The following is a 19,169-nucleotide window of genomic DNA, read 5'->3' on the forward strand; positions in this document are numbered from 1 at the left end:
ATTATCCCCCTTGTGGTTTCCATTTGTATCGGATTTAGAGTGGCTCTGCTGAAGGGTTTGCTTGTTCTGTGAGGCTTGCTGCTATTAATATGTCAGTGATGGATGATGTGTTATGAGAGTAATGGACAAATGCAAAAACAAGAAGTGAAATCTCTTGATGCAAGGTTTAAAAAGTATCTTTCGTATGAGCCATTTAATCAGGACATGTTTTTGGGTGCAAAAAAACGATTAGAATAAATCAGAACAAAGTTGTTTTCAAGATGCATTTTTTATAAGGTTAACTGGTTTTCATTTGAGATGCTTAGATCCTGCATTTTTTTTCATTCATGAATATATACATACACACACACACACACACACATTTGATGTGGATCAAAACCTTTCATCCGAGAGGTACTAAAACCAAAACCATACCAGTTCTTGTCTTAGGACAACTTTGATTAACTTTTTTGATCCACTTCAAATGTTGACTACTGGATATAGTATATGTGTGTGTGTGTGTGTGTGTGTGTGTATGTGTGTAAGCAAAAAAAAACAGAATTTTCCAGTATGTTTTCCTTTAAGTTTATAAATAATGCACGACGCAATGCAATGAATGATTCAATTACAGGTAAAAAACACACTGAAAAATCCATAAGGAAATTCATATTAACACAGTACATTGGGCTGTATTCTTATGGACTTTTCTTAGATTGTACAAAGACCTTCATATTCCTATTTCTCTGTGTTTCATACATGCAGATCAGTAGAAAGCCTCTAAAAGTCTTTGGTTAAAACATTATATTACAATGACATTAATAAAATAATATACTATTAAGTATAAATAAATTATAATAAAAACAAACTAAAATATAAAAATATTAAAAAAGTATCAGCAGAGTTTCATTTAAATGTAAAATAAAAAATAAAAAATCGCTAATATCAGACAGTAACTATTATGACACCAACACCAATTGTGCATCCATGGGCATAACGACTCACGATTTGTTTATATTAAAGGGGTCATATGATGCAATTAAAATTTTTCCTTTCTCTTTGGAGTGTTACAAGCTCTTGGTGCATAAAGAAGATCTGTAAAGTTTCAAAGAATTATATTCTTTATAAAAGTTAAGACTTGTCCACGCCCCCCTGAAACAGATCATTCTAACATGCGCCTTTCTCAAGCCGGCCCACCTCTGCTCACTCAAGCTGGCCACAGCTCACTCTAGGCCTCCGTCTTTCGCTAACTCAAGGCCGCGGTGTGTGATGCTGTTTTGTTGAGAAAGCAAAACTACTATGTTTGGCCTTTCCAAAAGAGGACACGACTAGAAATCATGTTTATATCATGTTTATATTGGATTTAATGTTTATGTCTCGTCGCTCCGGCCGGACAGGGCATCACAATATGTTAAGGGGCGTAACATTTCCATCACACGCTTGCAGTATTCAGCCAGTCACAACGCACTGGATAGCTGATCCAGTGGATCGATGAGCTTTATAAAACGCGTTTCAGAAGGCGGGGCGTAGAGGAGAAACAATAATGTGTTGATAATATCGCGTTTTTTAACCTTAAACCGCATAAACACATTTCATTACACCAAATACACAAAATAATGTTCTTTTTAGCAGCATCATATGACCCCTTTAAATACTTTTAATATCACTAACTGTCAATAATTTAGGGGTTAGTTTACGAGTGTCTCACTTTACTAGTAATGGGGGAAATTGTGTTGTTGCTCCAAAAAGGTTGTATATCTGTCTCAGTGATAAAGGATATCCTTTCAGCTTGACTTTGGGGGGCGGGAGTGCAAACAAACACAGAATCCCACCAGCCACAAATACACACATACACAACCAATGTGCTCCTCGAGTCCTCTACCACAGCAACCTGATACCCTGTTTAATGCTCAAGGACAGATGTCCCTTGCACTTGAGCTTTTCTTGTTGCTTTCACTCCTCCATTAAAAGACAGTTGAGACACTACACTTTCACTGGATCTGCATGTGAAGATAGCATCCAGACTGTGATGGCTTACCTGTGCTGATGAGAGGATGGCCCGCTACTGAGGTCACATTGGGACACACGTTTAGCTCCCTTGTTGTGAGGTCACTGGTTTTGTCATTTTTTCCCACAGTCTCAGAGGGTGTTTCTGCAGGACTGCTCTTTGCAGCAGCTCCCTGAGAGCTCGGCTCCGCTCCAGGACTCCTGAGTCGGGCCACTGATTGGCTAGTCACAGAGAGCTGCGCTGATGTCCCGGGCCACTGTTTTACACTCAGGCTCTGTAATTGAGACTGAGAGAGGGAGGAAGCCAGCGCCCCCTGCTGGCCATGAAGAGCCAAGTTCTGCACGTGAGCAGAGAAAGACAAGAAGTGACTTTGGTGGGACATTCAAAAAACAGCACATATTGGTATAGATGTAAGTCAGGCTGGTATGTTAGGTTTACCTGTCCGCTGGTGGGCGGCGTGTTGATCGACAGCGCAGAGGTCTCTGGCTGAACTGCTGTGACTGAGGCAGTTGGGGTGAAGATGAGCTGAGGGGACAAAGGAACAGCTCGTCCTAGGCTCCTTGCTACTTGCACAAGATTGCTTTGCTGTGCCTGGAAATCACACGAAAAATGGCTGCTTCATCCAACTGTATGAGTCACATTTATATAACAAAACCAGGCTATCAGATTTGACATCAGAGAGAGCACTTGAGCCATTTCAGCTGTTACAGTGCTGAAAGGACTGCATTTCAAATTCTGGTAGATCTCAAACAGCTCATTTAATCAGTTCCTAGCCAAAAACCGTATTTGAGAAAATAGAGTTGATGTGCCAGTGAAAACATTTTCGTCAGCATCCTTATTGAAGAGCTGCAGCTGTGCCACGTTTACTATCCAAGGCCAAATGAAAAAGATGTTGTAAGATGGTAAGTATGAATACTACACACACACTGTAAAATGAAGTCAGATGCCAATTATTTTTTCCATTTGCAAGAAAATTACTATTTATTCAAGAGGAAATCTTGGAGAAGACTGTTTAGTAGCAGTGCGTTTGACTTGGCATAATCCAGACTACAGTGAGCGCAGCCATTAGGGAGGACCAAAATAATCCAGTTATATACAGGATTTAAAATACGACCACTCCAAAATTACACACGGGGTGTATGGATTTACTTGTTATACTTTAATGCCAAATTTGCATCCAGACGTTAGCAAAACATAACAAAACCTCCTTTTAGGCACATTTAGGGACATTCTTATCTTTTTCATCTTCAGTTCTCTCTTCACAGCAGTTCAGTCAGTGTACTGTTTGAGTAAATGAATTACTCCAGGATATTGGTTTATTTTGACAGAGGGAGTGTCAGCCACATTAAAAAAGTTAACAGTTTAAGTCATTTGTGGATTAATGCGTATTGGAGATGCGAACCGTTTAAAACGATTCAGTTCGATTTAGTGAACTGGTTCAAAAAGATCCGGTTACATCGAATGATTCGTTTGCGAACCGGATATCACAAACAGCTTTGTTTTGAGCTCTCTCACAACAGACCCGGAAGAGAAGACAATGCTGAACAAAGTCGTAGTTTTTGCTATTTTTGGACCAAAATGTATTTTCGATGCTTCAAAAAAAAACTGACCCTCTGATGTCACATGAACTACTTTGATGATGTTTTTCTTAACTTTCTGGACATGGACAGTATACCGTACACACAGCTTCAATGGAGGGACTGAGAGCTCTCGGACTAAATCTAAAATATCTTAAACTGTGTTCCAAAGATAAACGGAGGTCTTACGGGTTTGGAACGACATGAGGGTGAGTTATTAATTACATAATTTTGATTATTGGGTGAACTAACCCTTTAAACAAAACAAGTTTTCTTTTGTCTTTTGAAAATATTGTTAATAGTAATAAGTAGTAGCAACAATAATCATTAGTATTATTAACAGTAGCAATAATAAGTAATTTTATAGTTTTATAGATATTCACAATGTTCTCTATATAATTTAACACAATATTTTACAATATTCCTGTCACTAGTTTCTTAATGATATCATCGTCCAGGAAATGGCATTGTTTTGGTGATAAAAATTAAATAAATAAAATAAAATGGTTAATCTCTGGTCATTATAATAAGAATGTCTCTTCTTTTAAATGATTTATTAAAAACAGTTTTAATTCATTTAGATATAGTGTCAATAATATGTGGTAGTGGTAGTAATATTAATAGTAGTAATAATTACAAATTTTTTAGTTTTATAGATATTTGCAATGTTCTCATTATCATTTAACATCCTTTTTCAATATTCCTGTCACTAGTTTCTTAATGACACAATCCTCCAGGAAATTGCCTACTGGGGCAAAAATAATGAATAACATAAAATAAAATGGGTTATGCTTTATGTGTGGTCATTTTAATAAGAATAATGAAGTCTTTATTTAGACTGCACATTTGTACATGTGGTTGGGTGTGTGTAAGAGGATTTACCATCTGAGCTCGTAAATACATGTGTGCTTGGCTGGCGGTGAGTGCGGGTGTGGAGGAGTTTCCCAGCAGCACGGCCTGTTGGGCGATGCAGACTGGAACAGATCTCCCGCTCTGGGCTCGACTGATCAAATGAGCTGCCGCTGGGGATGTGGCAAGGTTTATCTGTTTCAACAAGGAAAAATCTAAACAATGTATGCTTTCATCTTCTGAAAGCTGTGCAGTCAAAATAATAAATCACAATCTCAACCAAAACATTTCAAATAATCACAACCTGCCAAACATTAAGGAACCTGCCAGGTAAAAAAAGCGGTTGACTGTAAGTAATACACACTACCATTTTTTTCTGTAGCTCTGGAGACTTGTTGAGAGAGACATCAATGTCAGGTTTAATTATACTTACAGTGGTTTGGGAGGCCACAGTCTGCTGGGATGTAGTGCCATTCTGACTACAGCTTTGTCTTCCTGCCACTATACTAGCCTATGGGGAATAAATGAATGCCAGAGAGAAAGAGAGAGATGGCAAAAGAAGGAAAGACACAGAGACAGGTCACAAGTCAAACCCAGCACTCATTAATCAACAACAACAGCACAGATCAAGAGAGAAGGAAAGAGAGAGAGAGAGAGAAAGACAGGCAGGAAACAGATCCCTCATTCCCACAGCACAGTGTGAACACAATACATTCAGCTCTGCTTTACTCCACCAAACTTATTTCCATTCTGTGAACAAAAAAAGGTTACATTTCTATAAATATAAAACAGGTCACTATTAGTTCATTGCTTTCGAACAAATTTTTTTAACAGAAAATACTATTTACGTTTTTCCACTTTTTGTGTTTAATTCAATGTTTTACTTGTCATTTCTTTGTAAAATTTACAAGCAATTTCTGAATCAAAACTATCTCGCCACCAAAATTTTTAGGTATAAAGCCATTTTTAATATTGAACAGTACATTTTAACATGCCCATCAAATATTGAATCAAACACAAAAAATATTTGACATATAAAATGAATTGAATATAGAAATGATTTTTAAATCATTTCACTAGTTGTGATTAGACTGAATATTGACATTTTAACTATATGCATTTCTAACTAACTAACTAACTAACTAACTAACAAGAATAACTGGCAATTTATTGGGAAATTCTCTAATCAAAATGTTTTTACCAAAACATGCTTTCTTTGGAATATTGTTCAGATTGGTAATAACGTTTGTTCCCAATCTCACTTTTCATCCTTATGCAATATTCCTTTAACTAGTTTCTTAATGACATCATCATCATCATTCAAGAGCTCGTATGATTTTGTTGTGAAAATAACAGCACAATCCTCAATACTGACATTGGATTTGATGAATTCTGCAATGTTTTGTTGTAATAATTGGTTTGTGTCTTCTTAAACATTTAATGAAATGTGTATGATATTATTAAAATGTCTAATTTTTGATTAAATAAAATTATTAAATCACTCAATCACATGCTCGGCAATGTCTAAGCTGACTTTAGCACCTTATTTCTACCTATTATTGCCCCTGTACATGAGTTAGTGAGTAAACAGTTCATTAAGAGCCTTGAGTGATTTTCATTAGACCTTATGTGACCTTGTGCTTTTATCAGCACACAGTATTGTATTTGAATCACTACCTCACTATCTTCACATACAGTAAAGCACTACCTGAATAAGAGCATACTCACTGAACAAACTATTTCTTTGATCTTTCCAAATGAGACACATTAAGAAGAGACAAACAAGAAAAATCTTGTCTGAGATGATCAAATATTAGAACAAGAATTAGTTTGTTAGATCAGAGAATAATTTTGAGTAAAAGAAACACCAGCATGCGTTACACTTCACCCATTTAAGCTTGAGCAAGCATTTAATGGATGCATATGTTGCTGTACAGTGGAGTCCAAAAGTCTGATTCAGAATCTAATTTAAATCTGAAAATATGAAGATTTAGGAGTTTGAAAAATATATGAAAAAGAAATGTTATGGCATACATTAAATAAGTAACATTTAAGATACAGACCTATTTCTAAACCATTAATCAAATTTGTGACATGAATTTAATGTGCAGATGGGCAGATGTTCTTCTACTGAAGCTCAAGATCAAAGAGCATCATTCTCAAATCATGCTTGAGAACATGACGTCCACAAGTGTGTGGGCTTCATGCTGCTCAAGTAGACTGGGCAAACTAAAAGCAAAAGCATTTTTTTAATGGCTTTTGGATGGCACGGTATATGTCTATGAGGTGTGTGCCCACCTGCTGCACTGCAGCCAGGCTCAGGTGCTGTTGCTGTAGTGCTGCAGTCTGTAGCATGAGGTGTTGTTGTTGAGCTGCATACATCTGCTGTAGATAGTGAGCTGCTGCTGTGCTGGGCTGCCTGTTCAAGGCCTGCTGGATGACCTGAGTAAGATGAGATGAACATGTCAATATTGTTCTGCCCCTAGCATAGGCGCCGATACCGTGGGTGCTCCGGGGCTCGAGCACCCACGGAAAATACCGAGCACCCACGGAAAATGAGCACCCACGTGTGCCAGTGCCAGACTGCCAGTAGGCTACATTTATTTAAAATTAAACATTGCAGTTGGCGCTATGAAGCGTCTGCCACACTGTGATTGGTTATGTTGTTGTCAGTGACAGTGACATAAACAGTCGCATGCATGTTCCATATCCTATCCACCAATCACAGCGTTTCTGAAAACGTCCCATCCCCCACTATACAGTGCCGTGCGAGTATGTAATCATTTACTGCTTTCCGTAATCACTAATCATTAATCAGACTAAAATGGACAGATTTGTTATAAAAAAACTGCACTGAAGATTTCGGTTTATTTTCTACATTTTGCTTTGTTTAGATTAGGTTTAGATTAAGGATTGTTTTCTTATATTTTGTTCTTTCCTTTGGCGCCGCTTTCGTTCTTTTCCCATTTTATTGTTTGTTTGTTTACATTTTCACCTTGTACATACACATAGCGCACATTATTATTGTTATTTTACTGGATCTAGTGGCTTTGGCTTTTTGTGAATAAACGTCCAATATTTTTTCTCTTTCAAAGTTTTGTCCGTCATGTTCTTCCACCTCATTTCATACCCAGCAGTACGTTAATATGTAAATGTTACGGTACATTCCCTAGACTCCTTAAAGTTCGTAACAGGGTTTAAATGGGAAAATTTTTCTACTCAAGTATAGGCCTATATACGGTTTAAAAGAGGAAAAACTAATGGACACAAAAGTTGCCTACTTTTGGACAGAATACGAGTTCTTTGTTAAATACATAAAATAAAAAAATGTATTTTTAGCCTATATGAATAATGGATTCGAAACCTCAAAGAAAAGCCATGCCACTATCAAAAGAAACCTCGAAACATAAATGAGGTAGACATTCCCAGAAACTCATTATTTTAGTCGCAACAATCGGTTAATGGAAACGCTGTCCTTTTGCAATAGTTTTTTAATCAATATTTACAAAACATTAATTTCCCAAGAAGCTGAACGCATTAGCGGTTACGTGTCAGTTAAACTTTTCATCTCCAATCCTGTTTGTATTTTTGAGAAGTGACGCTGTTGTGTTTGTTTGTATCGGCCGCTGTCCATAAGCCTAAGGTTCTGAAATGCAATATTTTTTGAATAGCCTAGTCTATTTTTTTTATTTTTTAAATTGCGTGTGCCCTTGAGCACCCACGGAGAAAAACATAAATCGGCGCCTATGGCCCCTAGTTCTTTAGGGGATATATTATTCATGGTGTCCCTTACGAAAGGAAAATATATTTACCAATATATTTCTTAAAATATATTGTGATATATTGTAATATATTATTTTCCCTTTTTATTTTCTAATATATTATATATTTGAATACATTTAATAATATATTGACGATACATATATTACATAATATATTGCAAAATATACAAATGATTGCCGCTTTCAATATATTGCAATATATTGGAAAAAATAAATATATATAAGAATATATGCCTAATATATTACATGATATTTTCCAATATACTGCAATATATTTTTGTTTCATAAGGGGTGTTTCATACCACAGAAGCATAAAGAAAAACATTTTGTGTTGTATAATGTGTAAGCAGCACATAATTTCTCTGTGATTTCTTTGTAAACACAGAGGGTCGTTGGCTGCACTGATATGGCATGTGGGGTCACTGCCATCCATCACAGCAGCCTGACAGCATGACTACATTCCCTTTACAGATAAAGTATCCCACCTAATGATCTGTACACACTGTCCTCAGGACAATCACTGGACTGTCAACCACTGGATATCTTTTTTTGTGTGTTATGAAAATGAAAACTACTGCTTTTATTTCTCTCTCTCTCTCTCTCTCTCTCTCTCTCTCTCTCTCTCTCTCTCTCTCTCTCTGTTTGAGCTATCATTTGAATTAGTTAGTCATTTGGATAAAGTGTTTAATAAACAAATAATCGAATCTTGGTAACAGGTCATTAATTGTATTTGTGCTACAACAAATAATTTTCTAAATAAGTAGCTTGTCTTGTTTTCCACTCGTATATGTGTTCATATCTCATCCTTAATATTATTTTAATATTTATTATGGTAACATGTTACAATGAGACCTCATTTGTTAACTAACAATGAACTGTACTTCTACAGTATTTATTAATCCTAGTTCATCTTAATTTCAACATTTTCTAAAAAAGAAATATCTATTGTAAAATTAAAAGTTGTATCTGTTACCATTAGTTAATGCACTGTGAACCGACATGAACTATTTTTGCATTAACTAACATTAATAAAGATTAAGAAATACTGTAAAAAAATATATTGCTCATTGTTAGTTCGTGTTAGCTAATGCATTTACAAATGTTAAAAAGGGGAAATTTACCATAATGTTACCATAATAATTTTATAACAGTAATATATATATATTTTTTATTATACAATAAAAATATTAATATTACATTATATATATATATCTGCAATGTATTTAAAGGTATGAGCTTAATTTGACTGAGGAAAAAAGGAAATAAACACTAAAATGCATAATAAAAATCATTGTTCCTGAAGTCAGATAACGGTAGATATCCTTAAACTGGAAAATGTTCAACTGAAAACATTCACATTCTTATTAAGAAGCAAGATTATGGGTCTCACAGTCTCTTATATAATATCAACATGTTTAACAATGTACATATACTGCCAAAAGAAAACCGATTTTACCCTGTGAATGGCCAAATGTTGAGCTCTCTTGAATAAATCCAGCTGGATCCTTACTGACCATGTGCTCAGTGTTACTGCATACTACCATTCAAATTCAGAGATCGGGTTCTGTGCAGCCAATCACTGCTGGTCAGCTGGTGAATCACTCTGAATCATAGAGGAGTTCTCGACTATCATTCAGGATAGTTAAGGATCTATTATATGGCAATAAAATGTATGTTTATTTTAAAGAATGTATTACTAAATAAAACAACAAACCTCATTACACATGACTAAAAAAGAACACCACATTAATGATGAATGAGACCCTGGTGCTAATGAATTTTAGAAGTACCTGATGCACATGGCCTGTAGATGGAGCCAGAGGATAATGCAATTTTAGGGGCACAGTGAAGGACTGACTGTGACTGAGGTTTATTTCTACCTGAACAGTCTGTCTGTCTGTGATTCCTCCATATACTGATATCTGAGGCACAGCCTGCTGTCTGCTGGAGGAGTTTGTTGTAGTGATGTTGCCGGTGGAGGCTGAGGTGGTGCTGGGGATGGTGACATAGGCACTAGAGGCCACACTTCCCTGCTCCTTCTCCTTCTCCATGGGGGGCCTCCGCCTGCCTGTGCCCGATCCACGATTACTGTCAATCCTTCACACTCCCCTCCAGCTGAGAAAGACAGAACAGCAACATGTACATCATTGGAAGCCTTTTTTTTTACACTGCTGACACTGAGTGGTAGATGTCATTGTGAAAGGTTTCAGAACTTGTCAGCATCTTATATTTTAGGGTTGTAAAACTTACACATAGGCCCACTGTACACAGATCACTCTTTTGGTGGAAGGAGTTTCACTGTGGTCTCTGTTCAGTGATTCGTATTCAATAGCTGTTGTGATCATACGGGTAGGACGGGTGGGACATGTTCCCACCAAGTCAATTTTGTAGCTAATGCTCATAAAAAGCACTTGAATACTTTATATGGAGTTACAATAATTTATAATTTTAGGTTTTATCATGAATATTTAAAGCAGATGTTCTAATAAGAAGTACCCCATAATGTCACCACCATCTTTGAGACAAAATCACACCAGTGGGTGTGACTCTCAAACTGTCCTGTTCATACAATTTATATTCCAGCCACTACTGTATGAGCGAACTGGTGTGACTCCTATTTTCGATTTTCACCAAAGCTGCAAATAGAATCTGTAACCATAAGAACATGCTTAAACTAAATATGGTGCAGCCACCATTCATTTTTCAAATCTTATTAACTACTTTCAGTGCATTTTATTGAATTATAAGTGCAGCATTTGGACGACAACACTGATGGGACCAGCCAAGGACAGTGACTTGATCTAAAACCTACAGATGATACAGTTTTTATTTCTGACTGTGTGAGTTACTGTAATCAAGAACTGTGCAACACCCAATGCAAAACGCTTGCAGTGGAGATGTTCACATTTTATCATGTGAAAGGTAAGTTGTTGGGTAACGTTGGGTTTATAGCACAGGATTACCAAAACTGCAGCTGTGAATATCATTTCAGTTTTATATGCGGTTGTCACTTTCGTTACTAACCGAGTGTGTGGAGATAGCAGTCCAATGACCTGTAGCACGAAGCCGGTTTCAGTTTTTACCCTGGTGAGTTTGAGTTTAGTTTGAGCAAACTCTTAGTTTTCGGGGGTTAAGAAGATGAGTTGTTTTTTTGAGTGGCTTTCGTCACCATGGTAACTTACCCAGCTCTGGAACAGGTTTTATTTTGGGTTAGAGATTGCAAACCTAAACTGGACCAATCAGCTATGAGCAAAGTGACATGTATCTGATGCAGTGAAGCTACTAGCTCCATATTTAAAGGGTTAGTTCACCCAAAAATGAAAATTAGCCCATAAATTCACCCTCAAATCATCCTATGTGTATATGACTTTCAGACGAATCAATTCGGAGTTATAAAAGTGCCCATCCATGATTAAAAGTGTCTTACACGGCTCCTGGGGTGAACAATGTCCTCCTGTACCGAATCGATGCATTTTTGTAAGAAATTTTAAATGTAATAATCACTTTAATCTAGCTTGCGTTCACTGTTGTACATGAAATCAGCTCCGGACAGATGACATTTGAGGTCAGCTTTGCACATGTGCCGCTCAGAAGTGACGAATGCGTTAGCGGAGGGGAGAGATCAAAACAATAGAGATTCCACTGAACCAGGCCCAAGAGGTGGCCATTCCTCTGGTGGAATGGGTGCTCACACCTATAGGGCATTGCAAGCCAACTGAGGCATAAACCAGGGCTATAGCATCCACTATCCAGTGAGATTTGTGACCGGCAGCCCTTTAAAGCAGCCTCCAGAGCACACAAAAAGTTATTTCGTTTTTCTAAAAGACTCAGAGTGCTCAATGTATACTCGTAGTGCCCAGCACTATGAGCTACACCTGCGAAGCGACATTTGCAACAACGTGCTTGAAATTTGCTCAGACATTAGCCCTTTTTTTCAGTACTGGATGGCCACAGGGGAATGATTCGCCCACTGCTGGTGGCTCGTTTCAATGTTGGGAGCTTATATAGGCTCTGACCCCTCTGGCAGGCTCGCCCACCATTGGTTTGTGTAGCTACAAAAACGTTAACAAATCAGGTTTCAGTAACAGAGTAAACAGGAGTTCCCCCATACAGTCGTCATTGACGATGCAACAGAAGTTACCTTTCGATAGGGAACTAGTGCCACCAACTCAGGATAACATTCTGTTTATCCTGTGCAGCTTTAAATGCTTAGCTCATTCACTCTAAAAGTCTTTCATTTTCTTATCATTCATTAGCTGAAAACAAAGTCTTGAAAGTGATAATACCAGTAATATTGTTGGTCTGTCTCATTATCATTACAGTATGTTTGTATTGTGGACTTCCTTATTCTCACAGAATTTTAATTATTAAAAACTTTATAGTTATCCTTATAGCTATCTTACTTAGTGTCAACAGGCCTTAAAACTAAAAACTGTATTCAGTTGCTGTGCAGCATTGAACCAATCACAGACTTTTCACCTGATTCCAATATACTTCAGTGGTTTGCTGTGCATTAAAATCCATGTCACTCTCCCACTGAGTCCCATCTGACAGGATCATGATTTAATCCGTGCAGACAGGTCCTTTTCACCACTAAATCCTCTTATTTTTAATTCTAACTGAAAGTGACAGCTACACTGTTTGTTGGATGTTTGGTGGTTCTTGACTGCTTAACTGTAACACTTCTCACAATTGCAGGCCTCAGTTCATTTATGATCAACATGCCCATGCCAGCTCCAGTATCTCTGAACAAATGTGAAGACTGATCGGCTGGAACAACATAACGCAGTCATGACAACAGCACCAAAGGCAGCCCCAGGCTTTGATCCATCTTGGGATCTCATAGACCATAAGAGATATAACAACAGGCTCTATAAAATGCCAAAAGCTTTATTAATGCTTTGATTTCAACTCAGGTAAAACTGCTTTTGTGTCTTTGGAATGCATTAGATAACGTCACACTTGAAATGCTGATTTTTGTTATTTAGAGGCAGTCAAATACATAGTATGCCAAGCAGTATGTGCACTAGGAATGACAGAAAGATTGTTCTAAGGTTCTCACAATGTTACAAACAAAACATTATTGCGGTACATTCTCAGAAAAAAAAAAATGGTACAAAAGCTGTCACTGGGGCAGTACCCCTTCAAAAGATATATTACATTCAGGTACTAACATTTAAACTTTTGTTACTAATATAAACCCTTTAGGGGTAAATAAGGTACAAAAGTGTAGCTTTTTTTAAAGTACCGCCCCATTGACAGCTTTTGGACCTTTTTTCTGAGAGTCTATCATTTTTTCAATGATAACAGGCTTTAAAAATATATGATATTTCCTACTGACACAGTATATACAGTACAGACCAAAAGTTTGGACACACCTTCTCATTCAAAGAGTTTTCTTTATTTTCATGACTATGAAAATTGTAGATTCACACTGAAGGCATCAAAACTATGAATTAACACATGTGGAATTATATACATAACAAAAAAGTGTGAAACAACTGAAAATATGTCATATTCTAGGTTCTTCAAAGTAGCCACCTTTTGCTTTGATTACTGCTTTGCACACTCTTGGCATTCTCTTGATGAGCTTCAAGAGGTAGTCACCTGAAATGGTCTTCCAACAGTCTTGAAGGAATTTCCCCGAGAGATGCTTAGCACTTGTTGACCCTTTTGCCTTCTGTCTGCGGTCCAGCTCACCCCTAAACCATCTCGATTGGGTTCAGGTCCGGTGACTGTGGAGGCCAGGTCATCTGGCGCAGCACCCCATCACTTTCCTTCTTGGTCAAATAGCCCTTGATGCCTTCAATGTGACTCTACAATTTTCATAGTCATGAAAATAAAGAAAACTCTTTGAATGAGAAGGTGTGTCCAAACCTTTGGTCTGTACATTTCCAAGCATTAATTTTGCCATTAATTGTAATAATCCAGTGAGATTTTTGTTTGCACAAGGAGTCTGACAACAGCCAGTGCTGCACACAGAGATCTGATCTCACCATCATCAAGTCTGTCTGGAATAACATGAAGAAACGGAACAAACTGAGACAGATTAAATCCAGAAGAACTTGCAACATCTCCAAGATGCTTCTAAAAAACCTACCTGTAAAGCTACCTGAAAAACTATGCACAAATGCACCAAGGGCAAAAGCTGCTTTAAATGCAAAGGATGGTCCACCAAATGTTCATGTAATTTATTTAATAGAAGTTAATTGTTAAAGAAAATCGATCTGACTATCAAGTGCCTAAACCTTTTAATGGTTTAGGTTTAAGGTTTACAGGTAGGTTTCTTGAAGTGTCTTGGACACATTGCCACAGTTCTTCTGGATTTAGTCTGTCTCAGTTTTTTCTTTTTCTTCATGTTATTCCAGACAGACTTGATGATGGTGAGATCAGATCTCTGTGTGCCGCACTGGCTGTTGTCAGACTCCTTGTGCAAACAAAAATCTCACTAGATTATTACAATTAATGGCAAAAGTAATGCTTAGAAATGTAAACTGATTTCCTACTGTCACACTACAGCAAAACATAGAAATAACTGACCGAAAACCATTTTTTATCTGCTGAAGATACTACTGTTTCAATAATTTCGTCCACCACTGTACACACACATTTACAGTATGCTCACATTTTCACATTTTTAAATAATTTCTGAAAGTTCTGTAGATATTAAATATTCAGTTTTGAAAAGCATGTTTAAACAGATGTTAAAATAATGAAAGCCTCAAATTTACTGCTACTATCATCCACCAATAACCTGTAAAATATGTCTGAGAAAATTAATACCATGGTGGTTCGTTGAGTTTTTAAAAAATTACGAGTCACCATGAAATCACACCACTTTCATAATGCAAAATGCTATATTAATATATAGTTCATATTTTTTGATAACCTTGATGTCGTCAGAAAAGAAAGGTACATTCAGAGGCAGAGAAACTGGATAATGTCTAATTTTTTTAAACTTAAATGTGCGAGGCACTGCAAAAGATGGGAAACACAAGCGCATAAGGTTGAGAACATTCCACTAATGCTTTAACTGCAGCTGATTCATTAACTCATGTAGGCCATAAAATTACTAGCAAGGAACTCTCTAAAGTTCCAAAATCTGTAAAAACAGTTCACAAGCCAAAACCAAATGAGTTGCACTGTACTCACTCAGACAGTCTGACAGCTTCCAGCACAACTTGTGACAGGATACAACTAGCAGCTAGGAGAATCCAAACTCTGACTGTTCTCTGGACCAGAACTCCTCCCATCAAAGATGACTGGGACCCAATAATGTCATTAAACAAACACACATCAAAGGCTGCTGCTGCTGGGGGAAATGACCTGGGGTTTTCTTCTTGGGGGCTGGGAGGACACTTGTTGATCAAACTAGACCCGGCCTGGGGCCCCACCTCCTTTACTCAGCCGAGGAACAGCTAGACCAACAGACAGGCCACTGAACCAAATGGGAGAGATCTTCTTCTAAAGTGCAGTACACCTGCTGTAATGTGTCTAACACATTCAGACTGAGTAATTTGTGTTTTTTTGGGTGCACATTAAGAGAAAAAGAGAGAAAGAGACTTCATACAGTGAGATTTTCTATTAGAGTTCTAGATATTGAAGTCATCAGAATACATTTGTGGAATTTGTTTGATCCCACTTAACCTTCCATTAGACGTGGAATCTTTCAAGGACATAGAAAAGCTTAAGACAGTCCATTCTCCATTACCTTGAAAGGGAGACTCGTCCCCTCTTTGTCATTCTCCCTCTCTCTCTGTCTCTCTCTCTCTCTCTCTCTCTCTCTCTCTCTCTCTCTCTCTCTCCTCTCATTATTCCACCAGCTAACACAACACACTACACATTATTCCACCCGATTTGCTCTCTAGACTACATTAGAGACCTCCTCACCAGCACACAGCTCTGTATAGCTAACTGAACATCCAGTGCCATCATCATCTGGGTATCCTGCCCGCAAAACCCTCTCAAAGTCAGACATCAAATTGAGTTACACTCTTTGAAGGCAAAAAGTGCTTTTGGTGTAGCAACCAGGATGCAAAGTCTGCACTGAGCAAAACAAATAGGATTAGCATGAGCGAGCCGGAGCTGTAAAAGATGAGGTTAGGTTGAGGCTTTCAGGTAGAGATGGGTTATCAGCACAATGCAGAGGCCACATCAAACAATCAGGGCTAAACCCTCAGGGTGAATGACTACAGATGGATGAGACACCCAATCTGTGCCTGCCTGGACAAAACCGGTCTGCTAGGATCACAGCAACGTGACCATCAAAAGATGTTGAGTAACTGCTAAAACCAGTTGTGTGTCTTGTCATGCATTTGTCATGTCATAAACGGACAGCTTGACTGAAGAGAGCTGATTAATGGTCAGCCACTGTTCTGAGTACTGCACATATGTGTATTGACATGTCCTCCAGCCTTCCATACTAAACTTGTTTTGTAAACCGCATTTTGCTGTATACTTTATTATGCATGCAGCTATTATTAACTGAGAGACTATGACTGTGTGTGTATAGATACATAGATTAATAGATAAATTAACGTATAAAAATCTTCAATTAACAAACATTTATTAATAAGTTGAATAAATAATAATAATTTTGTTTTTTAATTGTTTATTAAGAAATGTTCATCTTATTATTGCTGATGCCTCTAGTAATACTGCATGTGTCTGAATTGTAATTTACTACCTATTTTGGGTTCATTTTCATTTTAAACTGTAGTTGAGTTGAATAAAACTACCCAGAAGGTTGGATTAAACAGTTATTTAACCCAGCACTGTGTTGTACCAAAGTCCTTTCAGGCAAGTCGTGCCACTCGGCCGCCATCTTGGCAACGCCACCGGGCAGCTATTTCAGAATAACAAGACCAGCTCCTATCTAAATGAATGGGCAGAGAGTCAGAACTGCACTTTCACTGGTCACCGGGACATAAACACAGCATGTATAGAAACAGCAGTGAAATATGAGAAAAATCGCTGAAAAATGTTGATGACTTTGCCCCAAAATAAGTTTTATAAAGCCTTTTCCCCACAGGTTATAACTTTACTACGCATGCGCAAGGGTTCCTCAACTGTGCACATACATCAGTGGAACCAGACGATAGGCTTAAATGTTTCCCGGCTTGACTGTTAAAAGCAGATGATTGGCTTTCCAGCGGGAGGGGCGGGACATGTGCACAGTTGTATTGAGGATTGAGGAAGTGGCATGTCTCTGGTTGTACTTAACCCAGCAGTTAGTTAATTAGTCAATTAGTTAATGTAAAATGTCAAATTATTATAAAAATTTAATATCTCTTTTTAACATAAGTTCATACAAAATGAACTTCATAAAATATTACAATTATATTGAACATATATATATTTTGTAACATTTAACATTATTATAAAATAACTATTAGTTCATGTAAATTAAAAATGATAATAAAATATAAAATCCAACATTTGTTCATGTATTATCAATGCACATGAATCAACAATGAACAAACATATATTTATAAATAAAAATTACCTATGTTAATAAATGCTGTAAAAAGTTATTAAATGTTAGGACATTATAATCACTGTGTTAATGTTGTTATTGTATAATGTATTTTTATTCTGTATAATATTGTTTTGGTAGATTGTTTATAACATTATGAATTGATAAACCACAGTGGTAAGATTTATTATTATAATGGTCTATTAAGCTGACTCACATGTTTTATAATCGTGACATTTAAGATCTGAAATTATCATGCTCACCACTCTGCTATTTAAACTAACAGTCTCTCTGGATATTAACTTCATCACAGGATGCTTGCTGTCAGCTTTGACACTTTTGGCCAAGTATGAGTAAACAGTGAAGCAATTAGAAGCTTCTACAGTTAATGGACACATCAGACGTGGTGTCACCTCGAGATCTGACACTCGGGAAATTCATTCTGTCATAATTCAGTGGTGCTCTGTAGCACAAGAGCATTTATCACTCAGAAAGATCTCACTGCAGCGAAGGACCTTGACAAAACATGCTGCTTAACAATGTGCCTGTTGAGCATACATCAATGCTTGTCATAAATCAGAGATTTGGAGAGCACACATGTAGAACCTAATGCATGAGTCAGTAGCATTCTCTTCTATCTCAAACACATGCAACGATGCAACAGAGCAAGATGAAGTTCTTCTCGAGTTGCTCTCCAAATTAGACACCACAAAATAGTTCAAAGTAAGAAATTGTCTTAAATTTGACAAGCCATTGTTCTGTCCTGGCAGAGCTCTCTCTTCTCTGGTATCCATCATTCTCCATGTTAGAACATTCCTTATATGTGGCAACTGGGCAGACGAGATTTGTGGCCCTCATTTCCTTAAGATCCACCATAAAACTGCCGGCTTTGTCTGCAAGGGCCACATCGTTGTTGAACTGAGAAAGCATGAAATATGACCCCAGTTGTCATGGTATCGGTGTGAAGAGCCTGACAGAGGGGGTTTTCTCCGTCTGGCAGCTATCAAGTGTTTTTAGAGGTACTGTAGTTTGCATGACCCACCTTGACAAAATAAAGGTTCTTTATTGGCACTGATGGTTCCAAGAAGAACCTTTAACATCTGCAGAACATTTCCATTGCACTAAGGGTTATATATAGTGGAAAAGGGTTCGTTAGATTGGTAAAATATTCTTTATGCTAAGAAAAATGGTTCAATTTTGCACATGCAAATATCCAGGCAGCTGAAAAAATCTGGGTGCCCACACTGAATGTAAATGGAAAGGGAAATGAATATACAGACCATGTGTTTGAATATTTAAATAGTCCAGTTTAAATATAGAGCTACCTTATCGTCAGCAACTGAACGGGAATGCCAAGCATGTGGAACAATTTCACAATGATTTGGGATTCTGTGCATTCAAAGCTATCATTTAAGATGGAGCCATTTACATATAAATTAGGTGCTCACAGAGCCAGACAAATTGGAACAGTATAGCATGGTTTTGGCTACTTTGCTGTTGTT

The 19,169-nt window shown here is 37.3% G+C and overlaps 1 protein-coding gene across 3 annotated transcripts in view; it reads right to left on the bottom strand.

Moving 5' to 3' along the window:
- LOC132118162 (polyhomeotic-like protein 2) overlaps positions 1–19,169 on the bottom strand; it is a 38,096-nt gene that overhangs the window by 13,126 nt on the left and 5,801 nt on the right. Inside the window, exons 1-7 of one of the 3 annotated variants that reach the window (XM_059527774.1) lie at positions 15,345–15,437; positions 10,073–10,307; positions 6,709–6,852; positions 4,844–4,921; positions 4,444–4,605; positions 2,423–2,575; positions 2,015–2,321 (exon numbers count right to left, since the gene is read on the bottom strand). In XM_059527774.1, the coding sequence (XP_059383757.1) occupies positions 2,015–2,321; positions 2,423–2,575; positions 4,444–4,605; positions 4,844–4,921; positions 6,709–6,852; positions 10,073–10,243 (1,015 nt within the window). In that variant the 5' untranslated portion in view covers positions 10,244–10,307; positions 15,345–15,437. Of the gene's footprint in view, positions 1–2,014; positions 2,322–2,422; positions 2,576–4,443; positions 4,606–4,843; positions 4,922–6,708; positions 6,853–10,072; positions 10,308–15,344; positions 15,438–19,169 lie in introns of those variants that run through there. The other 2 variants (XM_059527775.1, XM_059527776.1) reach the window with 2 other exon arrangements.

Source organism: Carassius carassius, chromosome 37 (assembly GCF_963082965.1).
Source record: "Carassius carassius chromosome 37, fCarCar2.1, whole genome shotgun sequence".
NCBI classification, from domain to species: Eukaryota; Metazoa; Chordata; class Actinopteri; order Cypriniformes; family Cyprinidae; genus Carassius; species Carassius carassius.